The sequence below is a fragment of the Phalacrocorax carbo genome, chromosome 14, assembly GCF_963921805.1.
Source record: "Phalacrocorax carbo chromosome 14, bPhaCar2.1, whole genome shotgun sequence".
Taxonomy (NCBI): Eukaryota; Metazoa; Chordata; class Aves; order Suliformes; family Phalacrocoracidae; genus Phalacrocorax; species Phalacrocorax carbo.
The window spans coordinates 9,688,451-9,716,230 of record NC_087526.1 but is presented as its reverse complement, the minus strand read 5'-3'; the positions used below and the strand labels follow the sequence as shown (position 1 = coordinate 9,716,230).

The following is a 27,780-nucleotide window of genomic DNA, read 5'->3' as shown; positions in this document are numbered from 1 at the left end:
CCCTCCAGAGAACAGATGCCCAGCAAAACTTGAGACTCTCATGTCTGTACTACCTTTGGGCAGCTTCTGCTGGTGAATTGCTGCATCTGTGAATCACTGTGGCTGTGTCTGGTTCTGTAACTATTATGTTGGAACTGAAGGATGGGGAATTACAGGTTTTCTTTTGTTTGCTTTGTTTGGCTGCTCTGTTTTCTCCTACAATCCTTCTTGTCCAGTCACTATAATGTTACCTTCCAAAGGTTAATGACAGTGTCCTGGAGCTGAGTTCCTCCAGCTGGCCTCTGGGCTGTTCTTAATTACTCTGCCTTGGTAGAGAGATTGCTGGAAGAATGAAGTGGTAGAGAGGAACTGCTAGAAAAGTCGTTTTCTATAAAATGTGCAGAGAGGTAGTAAATCAAGCAAAGTTCTTTCTCAGTTTTCCTTGTCACTGGCCTGCTGATAATAGCCAAGTTTTAGAGGTTTTATTATCCTCTTTGAAAGAAACAGGTCAGGCATGTCGTGGGAGAAAGGTTTAGATATCTGCTTTCTAGATTACTTTTTTTTTTTTTTTAAAGAAAGTAGGTATAATGAGCCTGTCTGTGAAGATTGTTGCACTACCTTCCACAGCAGCTGATACTTGTATCTTTTCCACCTGCCCAAGGCTAGTTAACAGTGTTTGAATTGGAAATGTTATTTTGTTTAACTTCTCCAAGCTCGTGTCCACAATGGAAAGTTAGCCAAAGTCAAACTGGACTCTGTCCAACTGCAGCTTTAAAAGCATGCTTCGTGTGTTAGCTTTTTGATTAGGAGGCTCCACCTGCAGATGTGGGTTCCTGCTCGTGCTGTTGATTTAGTCAACTCGGTATATTCATCTTGCTAGGATTTAAATGCAGGGCTTCAACTGGTGATAATTCAGCTTTTGGATTTGAATCTGCATGTGTGAACATTGTTCCTTCAGCTTTTTGTACCTATTAAGGTGGAAGATATAACAAAAATGTAGGCAGACCAGCAGTAAACAGTTGAAAGTGGAGCTGCTAGCGGAGCTGACAGCTAGCCCATCCGTGGAGACTTGTGGTGCCTCACACTTAAGAATTCTAAGGGATTATAAATCAATCAGGCTGGTTCAGGAAATAAGACTGTGACAAGGTGCATGTTTTCCTCCAGATGTTTTTGTGTTTAATCTGAAACACAAAAGTTGTTTAATTAATTAGGACAAACATAGTGGCAAATTTACTTGGTGAATCCTTCACTTCCTCTGAGATTTTAGAGCAAAACTGTTAACATCCTGCCAGACATGATCAGAAGACATTTCGGTAGGGCTTATTGATTTTTATTATTCCTTAACACCCACCCCCCACCCCGTTCTTTCTCCTTCATCTTCCTTATTTCAGTCGTCTTTCTTATCTTTTTATCTTTCCCATGACCCTGATGGCATAGGTGGAGGGCCAGGTCGTGGCCTTGTTGGTCCAGAATTTAGAGCGCCTGGATGAAAGCGTGAAGGAGGAAGCTGATGGTGTCCACAACACACTGGGTAAGTGGCTGTTGCACAGCCTCTTGCTGCGTTCTGTATTTTGTACAAAGGGGCGGTGGGTTATCCCCTTCCTCTCCTCCATACCTCCTTTCCCCTTGAACTGCCAACACTAGGGCAGAGGACCTAGTGCCACTTTTGTTCAAGCGCAACTTTAACTCACAGTAAAGCCTAGACCCTTCAGCCAGCATTTGTTGCATGACTGCTGATAAGGTGCCTCTTCCCAAAGCGGTCCTGTAGGGAGGTGCTGGTACGCAGACGAAACTGTGCACTGTTCCAGAGGGTGTGCTCTACTGCCTGTGTATTTACTATGTACTTATCTGTGAGCTCCACTTACTCCGTTATGAGAGCTGTTTATGTCTTAGCAATATATTTAACTTTCAGGTAGTAAAACATTTGTATTTCACATAAGTACATCATTACCTCTCTGTTCCGCAGTCTTTGCACAGCACAGTAACTGCTTTGCAGTGTGTCCCTGTTAGCATTTAGATCATCATCCATTCCTTTCAGTCATTTAGGATTGTAATCTCCTGAGGACTGGAAGAATGAGAGAGACTGGAAACAAGAGTTTTGGAATTTTTACTGTCACTGCTGCTATTTAGTTTTGTGCAGTGAGAATTGCTGCTGGAGTAAAGGGAAGGTATTTTAGGCTTCTTCCAGCAGGAGCTGGTGTCATGCTGAGGATTGACTGTGTGGGCAATGTGAAAACTAAGAGAGTATCATAGACCTAAGCTTAAGTCTCACTCAGAAAAAAAGATAGCTTTGTGAATAAGGTGTAATTTGAGCAGAACAGTGCAGCTCTAGGAAGGATCTAGCAAAGCAGTGTTGACACAGGCCTGAGCTGAACTGCAGATGGGGAGAAATTACCATTTTTCTGTGCCTTTCTTCTCAGCAATCGTTGAGAACATGGCAGAGTTCCGACCTGAGATGTGCACGGAAGCTGCGCAGCAGGGCCTCATGCAGTGGTTGCTCAAGAGGCTGAAGGTGAGCTTGTTTACCTGTTGTCATTTGGGAGATGTCACAAAAAAAATCAGGCAGGCCACTGGTCTGGAAGTTGGTGTGCTTGAGATGGTGTTTGACACCATATTAAAGGCCCAAGGCTACTTATTATTGGCTGTTTCCATTTGCATAGGTACCTTTGTCACAAGTTCTAACATTTGTGAATGCAGTGAATTCAAAACCTGCCTCAAACTGGGAATTACATCCCTTTTAACTTCTTACAAACTAGCAAAATTGAAGGAGTTGGCTTTATCTGTACGAAGTGCTGCACAACATTATGCAAATCTGTGAGTAAAAGTACTCTCATTTTCCTAGTGTTTGCCTGGAAAAGTATCTGTAATATCGAGTGTTCTTGAATGTCTTTGGGTTTCACTTGTTTCTGTGGGAGTTCTTTTTGGTAACATGTCCCTGATCCTGCCATGAGAACTATGGTCTTTCCTGCAGAGTTGGCCCTTCACAGCGCTACAAAACAGCACTTGGGCTCCAACCACTAATGCAGTTGTCCCTGGTAGCTGCAATACCACTGCGTTCCTAGCTCAAGCATTGGTAGTGCTAGAGCTCTGCTAGCGCCTGCCTTCCTTCTAGAGACCAGTTCGTGTGAACTTAAAACATCATTTAAAATAAGCCAGGTGTGCGTGTGTGTGTGTGTGTGTCGGAGCAGCGAAGTTAATGACAAAAAGTTAGAATTAAGGGTTTATATCCTCTGTGGTTTTAGTTTAAATAGACATACTTCTGTCTTATCTTTATATTATAAACATCTTAGAGTAGAAGGTAGGTTTTTTTTCTGATTGTATGCTTCCTGTATGGTTGACTTCTTGTCCATTGCTGAGACCTGTAGCAATATAAAAGCTGACCAGTGAGTGGGGAAACTAATAAAGACCATTTTATGCCATTGGTTCCTACATTTCTAATGCTCTTTTGAGTTTCAAGTGGTGTCTTTGTTTAATTGTTCCTGGTGGTGGCTTTTTCTTTGAACTCATCTAATTGCCTTTTGAATTCAAAATTACTTTCTGATACTCTTAGCATCCTGTGGCCAGTGAGTTACACAGTTTAACTCTGTCTTGTGTGAAAAGATGCCTAAACATCCCCTGGAAAATACTGTAGGAAAGGAACGGATAGTTCAGTTCTCTTACAGAGCTAGTGAAGGAAATTTAGCAAACAGATTCTGGCTTTTTCCTAACCCTATTCATAAGGCATTAGCACTTCCCTACTTAATCGTCTTTATGGCTAGAAGGCCTCTGAATCACAGAAATTCTCTATCAGCTTTGTAAGTGGGCAGATCCCCCTCTGTGCCCTTCATATACTTGTTAGCAGAAGTAACCTATAATTTCTCACTACAGGTAGTAACATAATTATATTACTTTTGCTTAAAAACAAAAAATGAAGTTAATTTTATTCAGGGCAAGTATGTACTGCTGGCTGCCTTGTAATTACTGTGGCAGCTGAAAGACTTAGAAACTTGGGAAAGCAGAATAATCACAACTTGGATTCCCCTTGCTTGGTGCCACAGAAAATGAATGTTCAAGGCATTCAAAACTTGGTGTTGACTGTGTCTTTTCTGTGCTATGGCATGTTAATTTTGTCTGGTTTTGGGGATGTGTGATCAGGCAGTGCTTTTTCTCGCTTACATATTGTCATTGTGGGAGCCACACGCTAATGAAACCCGTGCCCAGGCGACTTTGCTATTGGCAGTGCTTGGTCTTGAATCTCTCACCCTGACAGATGTGGTTAGAATTAAACCAGGATCTCAGCATCTGTGTAGAGTGTTGTGCTGCTGAAGAATGTCTATGTGATTAGTTTTAAAATGAGGGTTTTGTCTAGGCATCGGTAAGGACATCTGGCACACAGCACAGGGTGTGAATTTCTGTTTTCTGACTACGTTTCAGGTTGCATAATTGTATTCTGACTGTCAGAACTGCCTTGGAAGGCTCAGATGGAGAGCTTAATAGCTCAATTCTTGAAACATAAGCAGGGTTTGACGATGTGTGTGCAGCCTTGAGAGAACAGAGCGTTGTTTCCTAACGCCTGCCATAGGACAGCGGTTGGTATGCACCGTGATAGGAGCCAGCAAAGCCATACAGCACTGAGCGCCTGCCACCTTCCTCCTTTCGTGCCGCTGATTCCTTGGAAGAGTTATGTGGTTGCTATAAATACCATCATCTACAGAGTGGTTGGGGATCGTTTGGAATGAAAAGCTGTATTTAAAGTCAATACTTTGTGGCATTTGGGATCTTTCTGCTTTTCATGTTTTTGTGTTGCATGGTGCTTGTGTATTGTGACCTTTTCTTTGGTGGCAGGTCGGGGTAATTGGCCCGCGCATAGCCTTGCACAGGCAGGTTCACTCACTCAAGCTGCAGGTAGTCGTGCAGTTGGGGAAAAGATTGTGGGTGACAAATGGTATGTTTTGAGCCTAGTACTTATTGCTTGCCTTTTTTTCCCCTCCTCTTGAACAGTGGAACACAAATAGCTGGTAACTGATGAATTTTAAAATTGTTTTGTTTATTTTATGAATTCCTTCAGCAAACCAGTTTGCATTATTATCTAATGGGTTGATGTTTAGTCTGTTTCTGTAGATGAAGCAGCTTCGGTGGCATGCAAAAACATTGGATCCAGTTCAGAATCCCCCTTCAGGGATATATTTTTTTTCTTCTGAGGGTAAAAAAAGAAATCAGCATTTTGGTTTTGTTATAATTTTTTAACATGTTCGAATAGGGAGGGAATGTATAAAATGCAAGTTTTGTGACTGCAGGCTAAACCATCTCACATCCTTCTGATTGTGACATTGTGATCCTCATACAAAACTCTAGTAGTTACTCTTTACTGTTACTGTGTTACTGTGATGTGTTTTCTGAAATTCTGTTTTTGGTGCCAGGTTCAGACTTTCAGAATAGGGATATGCCCATGCAGTCATATAACTTCATGCAAAAATTTATCATAGGGAAGATATTCCATGTTGCAAACAACTGGAGGCTGTTCTTGGGGGTTTTGAGCCAACTTGGTCAAATCTACTTATGTAGGAATGTGAAGGATCAGAACTGAGTCTCTACACATGCTTGTGTTAGCGCGCACACACGCACACAGACACAAACACACACCCTACCCTCACCCCATCACCCCTGAATCAGAGAGAATTATTACCATTTTGTCACGGAGGCATACTGCAAAATTACCACTGTTGTATTTTTGTTTAAGTGTTCGGCGATTTGATTAATGTGTTCTTCAAATCAGTGAAAAACAGGGAGCCATGCCCTGATGAGCCTCTTGTTCCTTCTTCACCAACAGGCTAAGATGCCTTTTGATGCCAACAAGCTGTACTGCAGTGAGGTGCTGGCTATTTTGCTCCAGAATAATGACGGTGAGACATGCCTCTGGTATCGATATTCTGTTAGGGTAGGATCTAGGCTTCTTTCAGATCACAACAACACTTCTGCTTTCAGCTTCCCTTTGCTTGTGCGCTCTCTCCCACGCGTGTGCTCCCTTGCATACGTGTGCGCCCTCTCTTTCTCTGCAGCTTTTGTACTCTGTCAAGCCATATTGATTTTGTTCGCTGATGTATCAGTGTTAGATGGCTGTAAAATCTGACAGTTAGCTTCATTTTTCTCTCTCTTTTTTCCCTTCCCCCACCGCCGTCTAGACAACAGAGAATTGCTTGGGGAGCTGGATGGGATCGATGTGCTGCTTCAGCAGTTATCTGTGAGTAATTCACATACACCCTCTCTACCGTCAGGGGTCTTGCAGGCTGAGTGTGAGGAGGTGGAACAGATTCTGGGTGCAGCGCTGTCCTAGCAATCTGTAGATACTGAAGCACAGCAGTGCTTTATGTTTAGTGGTACTATAGTGCCTGAATAACTTCCATGCAAGTGTATCATCCATAGTAAGTGAGGTTTTAAAGACATTGCGATACACAAAAGTTATATTATTTTGTTATAATTGCATGGCAAGTTGGAGATAGGCAAGGTTGGAATCTGGCCATCTTCAGCATTCTCCACTCCAAGCACTGGGCTGCATTGTGCCTACGTTTAAGCTAGCTGAAGGTAATGTGTTCATAGCTCACCTCATTTCTTGAGGTGGTACTGTCTGCAGCACCCTCAGGTGCTTTGTGCCTAGGAGCTCTCTGGTAAGAAGCTTATCCACATAATTCTGTGAGTTGCGCAGTTGGTGAATTTGCCTTTCCCTCTATTGTCTTTAAGTCATGCATTAGACTGCTGCACATTTGTTGGTATACAGCCAGGGCAGTAAAAAGGGCAGCAGAGTTAAGAGAGAATGCGTCAGTGATCTGTGTGATTGCTGGCTTGTGCATATCAGATGCTGAAGCCTTGTGACATAAAATATTCATGTATACTCTATAACAGTGCGGGCCAAATTGGGCCCTGCATTTTGGGGTAATTGTGCTTCCTTTGTCATGCAGGTGTTTAAACGACACAACCCTAGTACAGCAGAAGAACAGGAAATGATGGAGAACCTGTTTGACTCCCTTTGCTCCTGCCTAATGCTCAGTTCCAATCGTGATCGTTTCCTGAAAGGAGAGGGTCTACAGCTGATGAATCTGATGCTTAGGTACCTAGATACCTTTTTGATTTTCTTGCCTGCTTTTGATGTACCAACACACCTTCTGGCTAGATATTTATGTTTTCCATTTATAAACAATTTCTGTGTTAACATATTTGTCCATCTTCTGTTTCTTTTTTCCCAGCGTGTAAGTTGGACCTTCTCAGATATACAAGCTCCGTTCTTTTCTTTGTCTTTAGCTTTGTTTCCTAAGAACTGGGGTTACTACAATAGCTGCTGGAAAGTAACAGTGCAGATCTGTGTGACAGACACCCAGATGAAAGAATGCTGTTGGTCAGGCCACTAATCTTCTAAGGATTTAAAAGACCCCTGTGAGGGCAAGAGAGAAACTTTGGATGTTTTTCCTTTTGTTCCCCAGTTCAAGCTTCACTGTGTTGTGTATCCTCTGAGCTGGTGGATTTTTATAGATGTTGATACAAAAATTGCTTCTGTGAAATGAACATAAGTATGTATTTCTTCTTGTGACATGTTTGTCACATGGTGAATTTCCAGGGCTTTTCTGCTCTCTCTTCACTTTTACTTCCTAGCCTGGTACTGAATTGCATCTTCTGCACTGACTGGCTTCCTCTAGACCTCAGGACTGGGCGCAGCGGGGGTCTGTCTGGCTTTCCCTGGCGCGCTAGGCTGCGCGCAGTGGCTGGTTGGCAAATGCCAACAAGAAATGATGTGTTCCCGCAGCGCATGGCTGGGTAACGTACAGCAGCAGGGAACTGAATAAATAACCAAACGTGGATTATTCAAATAGGAACACTGGGTTTTCTTGAGGCTAATTAAAGAAAAGCTCCAAAACTAAGAACGAGAGGGAAGCCTCCCTCTGCCTCAAGTACTAAGCTGCTAAGTTAGCCTTGCAGAACTAATTACTTGGAATTCTTGTGCCATGTGGGTGGGACTCAATATTTGGATTTGTAATAGCTTTTCCCTCATTTTTGGACTCTACTGTTTACCACTCTCTGTACCAGGATTCCTGCTGGAAAATTATGACAAGAGGAAAATTCCTCCCTGGATGCAATCCCCATCCCCCCGCCCTGCAGTTGTGAAGGGGTTAGGAGGGACAAAGCATGACTTCACTGCCAGCAGAAGCTATGTCTAATGGATGGAGTTTCTGAGACCTCAGTCCTTTGATGCTTAGGAACCTAACTTATTCTGTGGTCTGAATGGGATTGGTAAAGCGACAATGGGAAAAAAAGTAACAGTTTATAGAATATTTTCTAGAAGCTTATATCACTACTGTCCATAAGCACGGACTATACTGAGAGTAGTTGTTTTTTTTTTTAAACTTTTCTAATCTACTTCAGATTAGTAGAAAAGTTGAAGTTGTTCTTACCTGGCTGTTTGAGCAAATAATGTGAGTTGATAGTTGACTGAGTCTTATCCTGAAACCAGCTCCCTTCTGGCCTGGACTTGTCCTATACTGCAAATCTCATTTAGGGTGAGCAGCACCTAGCTGGACAGAGAGAGTAAACTTCTTGCTTCTAATAATGTCTTTAGACTGGACTTGAAAGTGTTAAGCTGGTACTTTTATTGCTGATTCATGTTTTTCCTTTTGAAGAGCTGCCAACTGCTTTTCTTAGTATTTCAAACTGTGTTGTTGACATGTCATTCCTATACACAATTTTTTTTTTGTCTTAATACTCCTAATGAATGAAACTTCAGGATTCTGACACAGGTAATCATGCATGTAACCTAAAACATGTGAAATCAGTGATAATCAGCATATGCCTAAAACTACTTCCATACTTCAGGCTGACTGGCTGGGCCAGAGCCGCAATGCTGTCCTGAAGCTTTTACTTTTGGTAGGTGTGGTATTTCCTTACCGGTGTTGTAAGCTTGCTTCTGGTAGGCATGACACAGACGTGACTGTATATGTATTATTTAAGTAGTTAACTCAGACCTTCAGAACTGCAGGAACGCGGTGCTAAGCTCTGCTATCTCTCAGCATCTCTTGAAAAACCAGCTCTCTGGGTTCTGAGTTTTGGTGCTTTGTCAGTAGTAAGAGAATGAATGATGGTAGTCAAATGCTCTGTGGAGAGCATAGGAGATGATTAAGGTAAAAGGAGTGGTTTGCGGTGATGAAAATTAGGGAATGGATGCTGAGAGGAGGTGGCTATGTTAGGAGAAGCAGCTTTGGGCATGCTCAGCTGCTGCCATGGCAGGGTACTTGCTTTTGCAGGTCATGGTGTGATTGAAGGCAGAAAGCTCTGCTGGACATAGGTGAGGAAAACAGAGCATGTTTCTGTAGCTTTCCACCAAACAAAGCAAACTGTTTAAGAATTGTATCCTGCAAGGTTTTGGTGTTTGCTTGTGGGTTTTTTACATATTTTGATATCCAGAGGATATTAAATGGCTGTTAATTCTGTTCACGTCTGTTGTCATTGGGACTTCTCGTGGTGTATGCTTAAAGGCTCTTACAGGTGCTCAGTTTTTCTTGTGCAGTACTGCTTTGGTAGCTGCAGGCTAGCATTTTAAATAGGGAGTGAACCTTGATAGTTGTGATCTACAGAGCTGCATAGAAGTATTACACTTCTGTATCTTCTTGATACCTTCATGATGAACAACGAAGAATAGAAATGCCATTCAGTCGTGATTGACCACCTTGCCCACAAACGAGGCAGAATATTTTTCTCTCCTGTCGGTGTCCTCTGAAGACTGGGGGGAGAGATCTGTTATTTTTTGTTTTCACTTTGAAGGCGGTTAATCATTGTACCATGGTCTGTGCAGATGAAAGAACAAATAAGCAAAGTTGAAAGCTTATTGACATGATGTGAGATAGATAAGCTGTGTGAGAATAAAGATATCAGGCTTGAATCTCTATTACTGTCTTAGAGAACATAGCATTCTGTATCTAGTGCTGCCCAATACATCTAGCCAAGTTGTTCTGTTAATAATGGTCATGCACACAGACCTGCAGAGAAGTACAGCATCTTTCAGCTGAGCATTTAACATGCTCGAGAGATTCCTATAGACAGGAATGAAAACAAGACCACTTTCTATAACGCTGAGCCTTAAAATGTATGGCCAACAGCAAAAGATGATATTGTATTGTGTGAACTTCTCATAGCTTATGGGGAGACAGTGGTAACACCTGAAAAATGAGCACAGTGTGGCTGATGCACTTTATGTGCATGTCCATGGCAAGCCGTGCCCTGGACTTGGTGTTGTGGTCTCAGACTTGCAGTGTTATGGGGGACTTGCAGTTGGCCACTGGGAGCGGGGCTTCACCGGGCAGGTATGTGGGAGATGAGCAGAGGGGTCTAGGAGAAGACCAGATTGAGAAGGATGGGGCCTGTGACAGCAGAAATGAAGTAGGAAGTTTTGAAGTAGGATGAGAGCGGAGGTATATATAATTATTTGATTTGCATCTCTGCAGCAATGGAGGCTCGTTTATTTTATGGAGTGTCTTTATCAAAAGTAAGATGGCTTATCAAGGTGGTAACCAGCAGTGGAAAGTTTATAAATGTCACATAGAATTAAATTCAGTTTTATTTTTTTTAGGTCAGGAAGCACTTTTTAGTACACAGTCCCTCAGCCTTGCCTTGGTAACCTAAATGCAGTTTACCTTACAAAGCCAAAAAAGAGAAAAGCAGGCTTGTAATGTCAGTTTCCTTGCGCACACTGACAGGAAGCTTATTGCTTTTGCTGTAAAATTGTGTTAAGGTTTGGAGGAGATGCCGCCACTCAGTTCCCAGGGGATGTGTCACAAAGATTCTCTGTTGCACAGGAAAAATGACGTGTGGCTTTCCCAGTTATTAGCCAAAGGCACATAGACAAATGCAGCAAAGGGAGCGTATGGAAATGTGCATTGCTTGGGCAACACAATTTTCTATTCTGCAGCTATTCAGTGGCTTTTCTTGCCCCTCAAAAAAGCGTTTGCTCCTGTACAACAAAAACAAGGTGAAAATGGGCAACTCTCTACAGCTCCCCAAAGCTTGACTATAGCTATTTCAGGGTGTATTTTTTATGACTATTAAAATCCTTTTATGTTTTCTTGTCCTGCTGTTCCTAATGACCCCATGGAAACTTAGACTGTCTCTTTACTAAATCTTCTGGTTAATTACATGGAACCATTTTATGTAGCACTTCTCCAGGAAATCCAGTATTCTGCTTTTGCTAGTATTTTGGAAAATGAGAGCTTGTGTTATGCTGATGTGGAAAGTCCAAATAATGTTAGCACATCTTCTTTTTGAAATAATAAATGTACCAAAAGAGTTTTCACAGATGTAAAGGTATTAAGAGGAGGAAAACAATGTTTAACAAATAAAGTTGTAATTCAGAGTTCCCTATGAAGACTGAGGTCATTCCCTATTTGGTGATACTTACATATGCTTGTATTTGAATTAGTGTTCAGCAAAAAGTTACCTCAATAAGCACAGATGAGACTAAGATAAACTGCTTGTCCTCCAGCAGAATAAATATTTCAAATAAAATCAACTCTAGACAGTCCAGTCAAGCAGCTATTGATCTCTAAAAGCCTGAACTTAAACCCAATGAATATTCCAGAGATCAGCTCTGTGCAACCTTCCTAAATGCTGATCAATATGCAATTACTTCCCCTGAAAACATTTCTTATATTGTCTGGCCTAAGTAGTACTTTATTTTTAGCTCCCTGTAGAGAGGAGGTGGGGGTGTTGAGCCACCCTCCTGCACTGCTGCTTTGCTCCTGGGCAGAACCTGCTGCTGCACCAGATCCCAGCTGCGTGTGGTGCTTTCAACAACTGCTTTGTGCCCATCAGAAGCACCAGTGGCTGCACTGGGCAAAGTAATTTTCTTTAAGGCTAGGGTGTTAACATATGGTTTTTCAGTTTGCATGTTGTTAGGGGTTCACAAAGGTAGAACTCTAAAGAGAAAGTGTTTTCCACGCTCTCTGGAGCTTGGGCTTCAGGAAGCCCCGGACGAGAAGACCCTGCTGATGGATGTGAGGTCTGGGTGGCCAGCTGCTGAGCAGCTCCGTGTGCACTGTTTGCAGGTGGGCAGGCTGGTCCTGCACTGCTGGGTTTGGCAGGTGTGTGCAAGGGCAGCCTGGGTGCTGCCACCTCCACGGGGGGGAAAGAGGAGGGGGCTGAACTGCATGAGTGGTTTGCTCTTTATAAACCCTTAATCCAGGTCCATGATAATATCTGAGCACCTTAGAGTAGTGCAGAGCAACTAGTGTGTGTCCAAGGAGAATTGTTCTCTTGTCGTCTCCCCTGAGGAAGAGCACAGCTTGTTTCTGGGGGGATTTATTTTTATATGTACATGTAGCTATGTATTTGTTAGAGAACAAACCCTCTTAAAGAAGAGAAAATCAGAGGAGATTGCCATGCGCTTGAGGTAGAAGGTGGTGGAGCTTGTGACCGTCCTGACCTGGGGAGAATGTCCGCCTGGCCTGGCCTTTGGGGACCCTGGGGGCCTCTTGTTCTTCAGCTCACATTAGCCCCTGCTGACGTTTACCTGGTGTGTTGGTTTTATGGACTGTATTTGCAACTACTTTTTCTGTTCATGATTCACAAGACATTTTAAATTTTCCTCTGTTTTCTGGGTTGAGAGGTACAGGGCTTTTGGAGATCGTTTCCCATTTGTGTGTTATTGGTGTCAGTTACCAGCATCAGCATTCTGAACTTGCATTAAAACAGAATAGCCCAGAATGTTTCTGCTCTCTTCCAAATGTGATTTCTGGAGATGGGGTTTTCTTCATTACAACTGACCACCAACCAATGCTTACCAAACTTACTCCTTTATTAGATCTAAATCCTGATCTTTTTGGGGTGGCAGTATTTGCCTGGTGTACCCAACGCAGTCTCCCCTGCTGTTTTGTGCTAGTGTTTTTAAGGTGGTGAAGAAATAACTTCTTCAACAGCCAAGAAATAAAAAATAAGAAACCGGAACAATAAAACATATAATATGAAGTAAAAAGAACTAGAAAATAAAAAGAAATAAAAGGCATTAAAAAAGAAATAACCAAGAGAATATTCTCAGCCACAGTTTTGAAAAGAGTATTTGTTAATATAATGGTTTGGTTTCTTGAGGAATACCTTGCTTAGAGCCTGTACTCAGACTCTTCATACTTCCCTTTTCATATTCCTTTCCCTTTTCATGCTGTCTCTTTAAAGTAGTGTGGTGCAAAGCTCCTCATGTCCCTGAAAAGTTTAACTTGCAGCTTTCTTTTCACAGGGAGAAGAAGATTTCCCGCAGCAGTGCCCTGAAGGTACTGGACCATGCCATGATTGGACCGGAGGGCACCGACAACTGTCACAAGTTTGTTGACATTCTTGGTCTGCGGACCATCTTTCCACTCTTCATGAAATCACCCAAAAAGATAAAGAAAGTTGGGACAACTGAAAAAGAACATGAAGGTAAGCATGCTTCCAGATCCTTGTTATTGTCATGGAGGAAGTGAACGGAAGGCAACTGTCTGAAAAGTACCTGCAACAAGGAGCAAATGGCACATCACCAGCCTTTTCAGGGCTCCTCCTGCAGCTTTCAGGTCCAGGCAGCCTGCCTGCTCCCTGTCGCAGGCTACCTGTTGATGACACACTTGCCCTGCTTGTTTTGGTATCAGCAGTTCCTGGCGATTCCATTTCATGTGCTGTTAATAAGTTATTTTACTCCTGTAGGGTCTGTTGTTTGAAGCTCTGACTCTTTGATGCAAAACTCTTTTGAAAAGAGTAATGAGGCAACTACAAATGTCACCTCAAAAGCAGTGTTTTCATGGCTCTGAGCACTGAAGTGTGACTCGATGAACATCAGGCATTGCAGAAATAAACTGCATGCTTTTGAAGTTGTGTGTTTTTTTTTTTTTCTTTCTTTTTCCTTCTCTCCCCTGGAAAACTCTGCTTTAACAGAAATCTGCTATGGAGTAATACTGCAGGACCTTATGCTGAACTGAATCTAGGGTCAGTCCCTCCTGCTTCTGGTAGCATTACCTTTTCCATTTTGTTGATAATTGACTATGCCTTGGAAGAAACTTTAAATACTGCCAGTGATGCTTGAGGTTTTGTGCCAGTTCATTACTCATCTCAGTTCTATGAAGAGTGAATATTGTCAAAAGCTGAAGAGGTGTGAGTGAGTCTCAGGCTTGCCTAGCATCTATCCTTAACTCTTGCAGCAGACCAAGGGAAAATGGAAGGAAACAGCAACAAAATGGGAGGTCTAAACCCAAAAACCTTGCTTTGGTACTGTCCTCCCAACTCAGGTGGAACCGGATGTCCTGATGTTCTCCAAAGCAAAGGCAAGGGGGTGCTGCCTCCTGCAGACCTTGCCAGGCGCTGGGCCGAGGCACTGGCTGGGACTGAGCAGCCCCTTTCTCTGGAAAAGCTGCAGAGCTGGGGGCAGCTTGGTGGGCAGCTGGATGTTCTTGCCCTTCCTGAGGCCAGGGAGATGAGGAAGAGGAGGGCCAAATTCAGCAAGCGGCTCTTTTCTTCTTGAAAACTGTGCCAGCAATGAGCTGTTAACTACATTTGTTCTAGAGCACCAACATTAAAAGATGATGACACTCTGTTAATGAAGGTAGCAGCTTGGCGAGTCATGTTTAGACTGTGATAGCTTCAGAGGTGGGCTCTGCACCTGGGAGGTGGTGGGGCTGAAGCACGATGGTAGGTCGAAGCAGGAATTGGCAGTGCCATGGGCTCTGCGTGCATGCGTGGTGGCGGCTGCTTTGCTGGTGTGGCTGGAGAGAAGGGGCTTACCTGCAGCCCAGCACGAGCTGTAGGAATGATCACACACAGGCTGCCAATTCTGGCTGCCTTATCTGTCTTGTATTGTGTTGCTTGTCTTGGATAGATAATGGTGAGGAAGAAATGCTGTCGTGTGTTCTGGGGTTTATGTAATAAAATTGCAGAGAGTGCAGTTGTGCTTAGATGATGGATGTAGGGGACGTTTTGAAATCTTCATTTGCAGTATGAAAATAAGGTTATTTAATTCTTCTTACTGAGAGAAAGCTCCAGCTAGAATACGAGCTTCTGAGTAGAGATCTGGATCTATGGCTCATGTCATTGACTTAACTTTTCAGTTTGGGAAAGTGAGTTAATCTCTGTCTCATCTGCTTTGTCGTGAGACTGCAGATGACATCTGTGTGCAATCTTGGCTTCTGTGAGGATTAGGTAGCAGTCTGGAAAGCCCTAACAGGGTCAGTTCCTAACTGTTTCTGTGATAGGAAGGAAAGCAAATCTGCCCTCAGGAGAATGGAGTGATCCTTGCAAACAGTCTGTGTATCATACCTCCATCTCATTAATATTCAGAACAAATGGAGGGCATTAAGATGAGTCCAGAGATCAGTTTTATTAAAACAAACTCTCCCTAAAACGCTGTGGTAGTAAGTCCAATTTTCTTTGTTTTGCATCGCTGGCCAGGTGAGTTTCTGAATTTCTAACGATGGGAGTTAATTGAGATGTTTAACAGGGTTCCCCTGGAGCTTGTCACTGCCATTGTCCTGACATATGTATAAGCAGCATAGTATATGTTTTTACTTTGCCAAATGTTGCACCAGCAATACAGTAATTACTCTGTGCTCAGGGGCACTGCTGGTTGATGGTTGGTGCCTGTGAGCCACTGGCTGAACAGGAATACTGCAAAGACTCCTTGGTGCCTGCTTGTTTTAAAGGAAACAGCGCAGGTCTAGTGTGATTGAGAATTGATGCCCTCTGTGCTGTGTTGATCCTAGGAACACGCTTCTTTCTGCATATGTCTTTGTTTATTTATCAAAAAGAATGCTAGTATTCAGTCTTCTCTTGTCATCTTTTCATGTAAAAACTTTATCCTCTGTTCAAACTATTGGAAAAAAAATTAAAAATTAATTAGAATGATCCTCTTCTGCTAGGGGAAGGTTCATGTGTATGTCAGATGGAGGAACATATTCCTTTAAAGGATTAACTAGAATGACTTTGTAGCAGAGGCATCAGTATTTGTTAAAAAGCAGTTCTAAGGAGATGCACTGTGAATGCATTTACTGTAATGCCATTGAGACTGTATCTGGACAGACACTCATGGTTATACAGCAAATAGGCTATTAACCCTGGAGTCTAATTACAACTGCTTAAAGGACAACACAGTTAAAATGTTTCAGCACTGGGTGGGGTACCAAACAGCCAGAAGGGTTTCTCCACTGAGACTCTACCTCCCGTGCCTGTCCTGGGCATCCCTTTGCCTGCAGCTGCAGAATTGTTGCCAGGCTGCAGGTACCAGCAGCAGCTGGGGCTCGAGGATGCTTTAGCTGTAGTTAGTGACAGAGACACTCTTCTCATCGGGCATCCAATGCTCCATCTTTAGAGCACAAGATCTTTTGTATGTGTCGTGTGGTGGTAGGAAAATAGTCCTCTTGTCTCTATAGTATTGTTGCTTTGTACATAAGAGCTAGTCTATAAAATAATCTTTATTTTATTGTCTTTAAGGCAGTGTTCTGAATGTGACAAAATAATGAATACCCTGGTGAAAAAAATCTCAGTGTGACTGACTTGTTGAGCTTTAATTTATTACAGAAATTTATAATCCAAATTAATTTTTATAAAAATAACTTTTCAGTAACGTATTTCTCTTTTTTAAAAACTAGCATAAAGGTGCCAGTGCTGGTTAGCTGCATTTTAAACACTGTCAGTGTTTAAAAATTATTTTACCCTAGGGAGCCTGTGAACAATTTAAATCCGAACTGCACATATTTATGCTTTATATACACTAGCTAATTAGGAAAAAAGGAAGGGAAAATTTCTTAACCATCTTTATGGATGATCTGAGCCTGAAGATTTGGCTGGTGGTGTCTAACTGACTACACATTATCTACAACTGAATTTTGCCTGACTTTGAACAGATCATGATATACTTCTGAGGGTATTAAGTTTGGGAGAAAAACCTCACTCAAAGCAACTTCCCTTTTTCTGAGGCAGTGAAGCAACTCAAAGCAGAAATATTTTGCAGTTGAAGATAGAAATGGTTTAGAAGTTTCTTATGTCTGTGGGCTCAAAATACTTGTGAGTATCCAGCCGAGTTGGCCAGCTTTAAAGAGAAATAGCCCGTCGTTGTAGACGGTAGTGTGTCTTGGACAGGGTTTTGTTGTGAGTTTGTTGAACGGTGTTAGTGGGGTCCCCCTGGGATGCTGCTTGGCTTTGTGTGGAGTGAATGGAAAGGCAGATGAGGCAGGTTATAGGAGGTGGAGAATTAATGGCAAGTATTACTGCAGAAATGCATTTAATTCCACTAGATGCTTAGTGTTTGTTTTTGTGATTGACCGCTCCCTGCAGTCTTCCTGATTAAGGACTGTCATCCCTCTGGTAGCATCATCCAGATGGGTTTCGAGTCTCAGGACTGAGCATCATGTACAAGGTGCAATACGGCATAGCTTGGCCCTAGCCTTTTGTTGTGCCTTAAGATATGGTAAGTAGCACATGGTAGAATAATATAGCCTACCTATAGTGAGCGCTGGTAAAAAGGGAACGGTCAAATTGTGGAGAAAATGTGCTTTTGGTCAGTCTGAGACCGGGGCCTGCATTGTACATATAAAATGGTGAGACCTGCCGCGTTACAGGAGTTTGTGCATTCTGATGGGCCACCCTGAAAGGAGCCGGGATGCCTCGTGGCTTCAGTGGCGCTGAGCTGGGAGGGCAGAGAGGCAAGCGTGTACTGTGTGTGGTTGCAGGGAGTGAACAGGAATTTGGCTCTGGGTGGTTCTTGGCATAAGTATGGGGTAAGATATGAAATCATGCTTCTGTATTGTGAACTTTGAAAGGTGGGGGATGTATGAATGTCTGTGTTCTGAAAACTCTTCTGCTGCAGAGCCAAGGGTCAGCTTATCTTTGCTGTCCATAAGGGTGCAAAATCTCTTGGTACTGGACTTCCCGCAGCAGCAGTTGAATCGAAGCGTTGAGTGATAACTTGAAATTCTTGAACAGTCTCATTGAGCTAAAAATGGAGAAAATACAAATTCGTTCTGAATTATAGAGCCTGTAGTGAAGCAATCATAATTTGTTTCATAGGTTGTATATTCTCCTGCTCTTTCTCAGGATAGTTATTTGCAGTCTAGTTTTGCTCACTCGGAGAGTCTAATGAACTATAAAAGGATGTTTGTCCAATTCATCTTCATTTAAATGCATTCTCTTGACTTAGATGTCAGTTTTATTTAGGAATCCTTAATTTGATAACCTGAGAATTAGTTCAGCCAATTTAAAAATGAGAATTCCTGTCACTGTTTTTTTTTTTTTTTGCCCTCTAACAATAAGGAAGCCTCTTCTGGAGATACTCAGCTATACACTTCCTTTAGAAAACAACAACAGCAAAACCTATTTCTTGGTAAATATGCTCTTACTCCTTTGTAACATACACTGAAAGGCAGCAAAACCCTTGGAATGAATTCCTGCTGCAGAACTAAGTTCCCTGGGCATGGGAAAGTGAAAAGGCAGCAACAGAAAAATGGCCTGATAAAAAGTATCTTTATTAACTGAACGCCCTTTGCCAGCCAGCAGAAAATATTTTTCATGTGGTGGTCTTCTGAAGTGAATACCTGGGGAAGGTGTCAATCTGTTGAAGCAGAACTTTATTATGTCAATTTTTTATTTTACCATCAACCCTCCAGCATACGACAGGAATCTGTTACTTGAATGAGCCATGATGCTGAGTACAGAGTTAAATTTACCTCAATTAGAGTTAGCATTCTCTGTTACAAGAATGTCACAAAAATAAACTATCCCAGCTGATAGAAATAATTTTGTTTTACATTCGGTGTGATGCTTGGATTCCAGCTCAGCAGGACCATTGTGTGCAGCTTTTTCGATCTTACTAGGCTCCACTTTACCCATCAGTAAAATCAGTATTTCTTACTGGTGTCAGTGTTTAAAGATAAGATTTTTCTTGCCAAAAAGTTTTGAGGTACTTGAGTGGGTTACTCTTTAAAAGTGCAGAGTAACAATGCATGTGAAAACAGGTAAGCTTATTAGAAGCTACAGCATTGGAATAGCATGTCCCTGGTTCCACCTGTAATTCTGTAATGAACCAAAACACTAGTGGAGTGCAGGAGTGGTCAGTCTTCCATGACTTTACAAGCTGCATTGCAAAACCTCTGTCTGAATGCTTTTCATTTGCATCCGAAAGCTGTGCAGAGGAGAAACCAGAAGTCACCTCTTGGCACTCTTCTTCTGCTGTGGATTTAGGCTGGGTCAGATGCACACCTGGTCCTGGGGTGTTTTGGCAGCGTGGCCTCAGCACTCGGTGCGAGCATCCTCCCTCCCAGAGCTGGGGAGCTGCTGGTCCTCAGGGTATGGCAGGGGCTTCATCCAGGTTTCCCAGCAAACAGACCTGAAGCCACAGTTTTGTGCACAGAAAGGGTAGAAGTTTCTGAAAGAGGTGGCTTTTCTTTTTCCTTCTGGTATTTTCCTGCTCCTAATTAGAAATGACACTTTAACTTAAGAGTTCTTTACAAGGCAGAAGGCTCTTAAGAGTATTGTACTGGCTTCACCAGAATACCTTACTTGTCCACCTCATGGCTGCCGTCCCCACCCTGTGCCCAGAAGCACACGCCTTCCCCTTCCTCTGGGAGGATGCTTGCCTCATCTGCATCAGTATTGCAAGGGAACGTGCTTGAACTTTCTCCCCTGCAAGGCAGATGTCCGTTACAATGAAATATATTTTAAAAAGGGGGGGGGATAATAATGGCAGAGGAGTGTAATGTTACGGCTTGATTTGACAGGACCTCCTGCTGTTGCAGCTGCCAGCACCAGCCATGGAATAGATTAATCTGTATTCCAACACGCCACAGCTGAAGTCAAGATCGATCTAATTAGGGTGTTTTAAACACTGCTTGCATTCTGAAGCCTTCGTGCCTGTCTGGGGAGGGAAAGACTCCCAAGAGCTGGAGGTGATCCTGGTCTAAGCAGGACTCGGGCACAGCTGGGTGAGCACATGTGATGTGACCTGCCTAGAACCAGGGATGTGGCTGGCACGGCGCGCTGCGCTGCAGCGTTGCCATTGCAGAGAGTAACCAGTATGTGCAGGTGAACCAGCCGATGAGGCAGAAAACAGGGTTCTCTGCTAATTAGAAGGAAGCCTCTGTCTTCCCATATCCATGAATTTGTGAGATTTTGGCATGTTTATGTGAAAAAAGTTGTTCTTGATGCGTGCTAGCTGCCAGCTGATAACTGTTACTCCTTTAAAGGAATCGGTGGTGGTGCTGAGTGTGGCTCATTTTGGTGTTTGCTTTTCAAAGGAAATACGTTTAGTTGTTCTTAGAAATGGGGGCTAGGCAGCAACTTCTGCCTCTGGCCTTGCCTGTTGCCCTGCTTGAAAAGAACTCTTTTTGTGCAGGTGATGTGGACTTTGGCTGAGCATTGGCATGATTATTTAGAAGTTCCCAAAATACTCAGAGGCAGGCAGGCTGCCCAAGGCATCGCCCGAGGGCAATGTGCAGCTTGTGGCCTCTGTCCGTCAGCTGAGATCAAAGCTGGGCAGCTGCAGGTTTTGCTTTCTGAGGACTCAGAATAGCACCAGCTAATAATTATTTTCAAAAGAAGATCCATCCCAGAGCAAATATGGTGATTATGGACTTCTAAAATTTTACATGTGTGAGATATATATTGTTGCAGTCTGTGGGGAAAATGGTGAGACCCCCATGTCCGCAGAAACCTTTCACTCCCAGGTTGACACCTCTCACTTCTGATCGCATGTGTAAACGCTTTAATTCACTGAATAAGGGATTCAGCCACTTATCCCATAGCACTTCTCTTAGCCCAGGTTTTGTCCTGATTTTAGCTGGTGTCCTTGCACATGGATATTGGTGTTTATTGGGTCAGGAGTTGTATTATGGCATAATTGTGATATTTTGGGGCGGGGAGCAGGGAGTGTGAAACACAGTAGTGCATTTTTCAGGACCTGAAAAAAAAAAAGGGGGTTTAGATAGTTCAGAAATATTTCTGTAGAATTTTTTTTTAACATTTTGACCAGGCAGCTAAATATTTCCTGGATTTTCTGGAGTGGTATGTTGAAAGAATAACCTCATTCTTAAAAAACCTGTGTCAGCTTCTTTACAATTCTCAGTAGTTCTAAAGATTTTATTGATAAAATGGATAAGTATCTGCATATGAGCACCAAAGCAAAAACGATGGCTAAAATACATTTCCTAGTAAAGGAGTATTGAAAAAAAGCAATGAAGATATATCATTGGTGAGAATATTACTACTAAAATACTGTCAACACTTCTAAACACTTCCAAAAAAAGAAGGTTGGGGGAAAAATGGTGTGAAATACAGAATGCTGGCTTCTTTCTAAATCAGCAGAGAATCTGTTGGGATGTATTTGAAAAAAAAAAAAAGTCTTTGTTGTATTTTTTTCACCTTAAGAAAACAGGATCTTGCAAGGACTTTGGAGGCTTTTACAATATTTTTAATGTAGACACTTAATCTGGTGTCATGTTTTGTGGAATAACTGTTTCTCTGCAGCAAGAGCGTGCACTGACATACCCAGAGCCATCCTTCACCCCCATGTTATCCTGTCGAAATGACAGAGCAGCCGCATGGTGCTGGCCACCCGATAAACCTGTTATCTCTTCTGCTCCTCCTGCCAGCAGCTCTCCCAATCTCTTTGGTACATGAAAAATTGACACCACCTCAGGCAGAAATCTGTTTCTAAGGAAGCTACATTTATAAGTAGCTAATGAAATGGGGGGGGTGTGTGCATGTGTACAGCCTCTTCTGTTTGCTGCCCTTATGTAGTATGCAGATAATCTGTGCTACAGAGAAGGCTGACACAACTTGGAGAAGCAGCCTGTGTGACTTTGCCTTTCTGCAAAAGTGTCAGCTGGCAGTTAGTGCAGAAGCTCCCTGCAAACACGTTGGTGTCGCTTGTTCTTTGTACGCTGGTGCAATAGATCAAGGCTTCTCGTGGCTCCAGGCTAGGCAGCGCCATGGAAGTGCATGTTAAAATGGTTTGACAGCAATAAGATTATGATCCCTTTCCTCTGCACATTGCATTTTCCTCTCTGAAAATAACAAATCTTGAGACTCCTTTTCCTCTCCCCCACCTCTGTGGGTGAGGAAATGTTTATGGCCATGATTTTCATCAGTCTTAATCAGCAAGATTAAAGTGAGGACATGTTGGAGAAGTCACGGTTTTGAACACATTGAGATGTCTAAAACATCAGCTCTGTGCTTAATGCAGACCTGTAGGCAGGAAGCAACACCAGATGATTTGGCAAGGGAGAGAAACTTGTGCCTCTCTCATTTGCTTTGCGCCTTTGTGCTTGGTTTTATTTCCTCATATTAAAACCATATACTCTTTGATATTGCCAACGTAATTTCTCATGTTGGCATACATTTTGCAAATGATTTTCATCTCTGCATCTCCTGTGGTACCAGGGGTGCAGAAGCGCAGTGTGTGGCCGCCCTGCTTCCCTTTCACAAGAAAAGGAAGGCATGCGCCTTCCCAGGGCTCCTTCCCTCACCTCGGACTGGCTCCCGGGGGTGAGTCAGTTCTTCTGCCCTAGAAAGTGTTCATGGCAAAATAAGAAAGAGCCAGATCATGGGAGTTGCAGCGAGAGCTTGACTTGAAATTTTTCAAACTGGGGGTTTGAGGCACTTGGTTCAGTCACCTTTCAGAGTGAAGCTGCGGTTGGTCATTAACACAGATGCTGTCTCTTGTGTGCTTGCAGCGTTGACTTTTTACTTTGCTTCAAGGTTTGTGCTGTAAAATATGACCCCTGAGTGTGACTGAGAAGACCATAGAACACATTTATTTGGTCGTTTCTGGTTTGTTGTGGCACATTCATATTCAGTCCATGGGATTTTCTGTAAATAAAAGTGGTTTGTTTGAGGATTTTTGCCTCTAGCTAATACCAGTGAAGTCTACAGGAGCTGCATGCTTGCACAGTTATTCCTTTCTCAAGCTCTCCTGTTTCAGTAACTGTCCCGTCTTTGGTAATCCAAGGGTCATTTGAGTGACAGTGCCAGCTCAGGCTGCTTTGGGGCCAGGATTCCTTTTAGCCCCACGGGAGGAGGCAGTGTGCTGTGCCTTTAGCTGTGATGGAGGGTGCCAAAAAGAGTGTGCTTCTAGGCTGGTGTGTCAGCCTGGGGAGGTAAACTGGAGCAGAATTTGTGCTTTACGTAAGGTGCTTTTTTCAGGTCACTGAGGAAAAGCAGTGTCAGTGTTAGCAGGAGCAGTGCAGCAGAGACAGAGGAGACCTCACTAGCTGGGCTGTGATGGGCAAGGAGCTGTCTGTGCCCCCTGCAAACACAGCTAGCTGCTCTTGCCACCTCTCTGCCTCTGCTCACCGGTGATGGGAAGGAGCCAAGGTTCCACTTATCAGCAGCTACATGTGGGAGTGCTAGTAGTAAATTTAATGGTGTGTTATAGAGAAAATAAGCTCCTGTTCTTGATCTCAGCATGCAATTTTCATTTTGTATCTCCAGAACATGTCTGTTCCATCCTGGCTTCCCTTCTGCGAAACCTGAGAGGGCAGCAGAGGACACGGTTACTGAATAAATTCACAGAGAATGACAGTGAGAAGGTGAGTGCTGAATATGTGCCTGCAGTCCCTGGGTTACCAGGCTGGGAGGATACTTGATAATGGCAGGGTGCCTGTGTACCCTTGCTAAGTTACTGAATAGCCATTACTGGACTTGTGCTCTCACGGGCCATCGTTCTCTCATTCAGGTTGTTATCTACAAACTGGAGAACTGGAAATACCTTTAGTGCTCGGCCTCCCACATCACATGTGCTCTTGTTTTCTGGCGCTCTTGCACATGGTAGTAGCAATTCTCAGTCCTCAGTTGTGTCTCTGCTGAAGCCTGATCATATAACAAGTGTGGTGTGCTATTGCATTGTGCTGGCTCTGTAAGACCCAGGCAGTGTGGAAAAGTGCCAGTCTTCTCTAGCGAAGCTCTTCTGCAGAGAGTTTGGGAATTGCTATAGTACACATTTAACATTCCCCATTCCTCTCCTAGAATGTGTCACTTTAGTGGTGTTTACTCTGGGAAATTCTTTCCAAAATATTTACATGGTAGTGGATAGATCAAACAGCTGCGAAATAGAAACAGCAGGTTTTGCAAACCAGTAATTCCCAAGGGATTTGTAAATTTCACCACTGGGGAAATACTCGTTCCTTAGTATTCCTCATTAGTGTGTTTTAAAGGTGTTTTTCATAACCTGTTCTTCCAATTGCAGAAAATTTCCCAGTACTAGATAGGCTTTCAGTTGCCTAATAACAGTTCAGAGGAGAGCAGGAGAGCCGTAACATGTCTGATACATTTAACATAAGCTTGGCTGCATACAGTATAGGCAGAAAGGTCCATTGAAGAAACCAGAAGTGGAGAACCACAGCACAGGAGAGCAAGTGAGCCAGGGACATGTGTCTATTTGCTGACTTTTAGCTGGAGCTGACAAGACCATATTGTGATACAGGATTACATTCAGATGCCTGCAGACTCAGTGTGCTCATCTGACCGACACTTGTACCACCCTTCTGTAGTGTGTTTCTTCCTGTGAGTGACAGAATTGCCTGTTACTTCGTGAAGACTGCAGCTGGGAGGAAAACAGCATCGCATGAAGGATTATAGATTATTGCATTGTTCTTTTTTGTTGCTTAGGTGTCTCTCTTCTGTCCTTGCAGGTTGATAGGCTGATGGAACTGTATTTTAAGTACCTGGATGCAATGCAGGCAGCTGATAAGAAGATCGATGGAGAGAAACATGTATGTATTGTTTAAGTTTTGCCAGCTCATGTCTACGATACCTTTGCACAGGCACGTTGTCTGCACAGAACTTCTGGATCAGCCGGGTCACTCTTCTGAGCCATGCCCTCACGCCTGTTTTCTTACTTCTTAATTCCTGTTGTCCTGCTCTCCAGTTTCCCATTAACCTCAGATAAAATGAGCTGAGGACTTCTCTACAGCAAGTGCTTCTGGCCTTTTCTTAGTGTGAATTTTAGTAGAAGGGCCTAAGTCTGTGTTTCAGTTTGCCTTTGCTTTTCTTGGTTGAAATTTTGCTTAGTTTGGTGGGTGGAGAAACTGAAATGCAGAGAGGCAATTACATGATAATGTGCAAGGCCTCCTACCCTGGTCTTTAGGGTTCTGATCAGCTGCAAGAAAGTGTCTATTTTGATTAGTTAGGTGAGGCTGCAGCCAAAAGCTGGTGTGCTCTCTGCACACCAGCAGTGAATCGTTTTGAATGACATGAGCCTTGGTACCACGCAGTACTTTCTTGGAACTGAAGCTAGAACAGACTTTTTGAAAGAGAATGAGCTGTTGGAGTCAGGAAGCAGCTTGCAGAGCTGTTAGCAAGCTTGGCCAGCTTCCCACAAGATTATCTGTATCAGCACTGAAGAGGGTGTGAGATTGATTAGCACTGACGGAGAGTAATCACTGCAGCCGCCATCCCTGCACGCAGGCGAGCGCAACGTGCCATGGCTGCAGCCCCCCACCAGGCTCCAACAAACAGCTGTCTGCCCACAGCCAAGGCCACTTCTCTGGGCACTGGCAAACATTTCGAGGGCATCGGTGCTCAGCAGTGCTTCTGCTGCTCAAAAAGGCACGGGGGTGAGTGATGAATGGAGTTGCTTTTGCTGCCAGCATTCAGGCTCCATATGGACAGCTGCAGCTTCACAAATGAACGGTGGCCTGAAGAAAAACAGCCTTTACCCTTTCGTGCTGTCCCTCTGCACTCCATTCATCCTCCTCAGAACAGAGCAAGAAATTATTTATTCTTTACATTTCAGTGTTGGTGTGTGGGTTTTAGAACTCAAAAAACAGAATGGATTTTTCTGGCTGGAGTCTTGTGGTGTATGGGCAGCTGCTATACAGAGCCCATAAACGCAACATGCAGAGCTAGTGCATGTGCCCTTTATCCAAAAAGATCCTGAAGCAGTCTGCAAATGTTAACACCTGTAGCAAGCAGCCAGCATAAAGCAGGAGTGAAGGGAATTTGAGTGGGAATAGAAGCTTCTGTAGAAGCTCTTTAATTAATATTAACCCATTCATGTTTACCGATATACAAGAGAAGGGAAACCAAAGAAACTCAGGTTTTCCTCCTGTATCCAGAAGGCCACTGTGCTTTTGCCCCACTGTAGGGCTCTGTAGGCTGGAATGGCTAGAATAAATGGATCTCAATTCTTCACTCCTGTTAGAGCTAAAAATAGGATTTGGCAGAAACGTCTCATATGTGCAATATATTGGGCACAATGTGTATGAAATGCGATGTTGAGGTTCATTCCTAGCTCGGAACACTCTCGGAATTACCATTTGCTTTGTTTTGTAGCATCCTCAAATGGCCATTGGGAAACGGTCTGCTGAGATTGGAAGTGGCTCAAGCAGTTTCCCCACAGAGAAGTAGGCAAAAGCCATCATTCTGTCTGTCAAATCACAGCATTGTCTGGCTGTGACAGGATTTATGGAGCACTTTGATGTTTCTTGTTGTGGCACATGAATCATTGAGGTGGAGGGTATGAACAATTGGTCCTTTAGAAACTTTGCTATGTTACTTGGGAGCTTTTGACCTTCCTCGTGCAGTAGAGGACATAGTACCCCAAAAATCCAGAATATAGATCATCACCTCTCTCCCTGCCCCAAAGAAAAATGATACCTGATGAGATTTTACAGGTTCAGCCTATACTGATGAGAGCAAAATCCAAGTCTGATAGACAGAGTATCCTGGTGTAACTCTTGCATTACAAGAAGTTAAAACCTGATTATACAAGGAATGACTGAAGGTATCGTACCTGACGTTTTATCTTTAGTACTACAGCTGGCATAAGAAGCTCCTGCTCTTGCAGTTCTCTTCCTTTTTCTTTTTTTAACTTGGCTTATTTTAGTGATCTGGTTTATAGCCCAGCTCTTCACCCTGTGGTGGTGAAGGTGTGGGGTAGTTGAGGGTAGAAGGGAGCGGAGGAATTTCTGATGCCAGTCATTTCTGAGAAAGAACAGTTGTAATGAAACTGCACCCTTAATCTGGACAATGAAATAGGATGAGGTCCAGAGCGAGACCTTCCCTTCTCAGTGTTACCCACTTGTTTGCTTCTGTGGAATCTATTTAGAAGTGATCAGAGATGATAACTTAGTGATTACCCTGTCTTAGCACTTTTCTCAGAGTTTTTAGTTAACGAAGCCTAGAAAATACCTTGTTCCCCTTTCAAATTCTTTAATTCTTTCTGTAGGAAATGGTGCAAAATCCTATGGCTTTTAACTGCCTCTAAAATGAGGCATAATTACAAGTGGCAGCAATAGCCTTAGTGGTCTCTCAGAATGGTAGGAAAAGACAGGAGATGGTTTAATATTTTTATAGTTCCACAGAAAATTATGCTCAGCAGGTTTATTTGATAAAATATTCTCACCAGACACTTTGTGCTATAATGACTTACAAATTGCATGCTAATTGTGTTACAGTTAAGTCATTCCATCCTTGAAAGGGCGAGGTGGAAGGCCTAGCATGAGAGCAATGTCCACTGTTTGGGATAACTGAAGTAGGACTTTGTATTAGCCCATCATTTCAGTTTCGTTTAGAAAGCCTGAATTGCCTGGAGTTGTATGGAGGGCAGGACATAGCGTCCTGGCAGGGGCTGTGCTGCTGCAAGTGAAGAGAGCACAGGATGGCGTGCGTGTTACGGAGTGTGGCTGAATTTGCACTGTCTGTACTGTGAGCTTTTCCAGCAAATGGCCAGCAAGCTGAGGTCAGCTTTGAACTTTCTTGCTGAGACTGGTGGGTCTTTAGATGTCACGACTGCCCTAACATGGTTCGTGTTTCTTGCTGCTGAAGTTGAGCTCACGCTTTTGC

The 27,780-nt window shown here is 43.2% G+C and overlaps 1 protein-coding gene across 1 annotated transcript in view; it reads left to right on the top strand.

Annotated features, from left to right (window-relative positions):
- CTNNBL1 (catenin beta like 1) overlaps nucleotides 1–27,780 on the top strand; it is a 55,854-nt gene that overhangs the window by 18,220 nt on the left and 9,854 nt on the right. Inside the window, exons 6-13 of the mRNA XM_064465601.1 lie at nucleotides 1,417–1,510; nucleotides 2,400–2,491; nucleotides 5,789–5,861; nucleotides 6,141–6,199; nucleotides 6,915–7,063; nucleotides 13,223–13,404; nucleotides 23,428–23,525; nucleotides 24,627–24,707. Of these exons, the coding sequence (XP_064321671.1) occupies nucleotides 1,417–1,510; nucleotides 2,400–2,491; nucleotides 5,789–5,861; nucleotides 6,141–6,199; nucleotides 6,915–7,063; nucleotides 13,223–13,404; nucleotides 23,428–23,525; nucleotides 24,627–24,707 (828 nt within the window). The remainder of the gene's footprint in view (nucleotides 1–1,416; nucleotides 1,511–2,399; nucleotides 2,492–5,788; nucleotides 5,862–6,140; nucleotides 6,200–6,914; nucleotides 7,064–13,222; nucleotides 13,405–23,427; nucleotides 23,526–24,626; nucleotides 24,708–27,780) is intronic.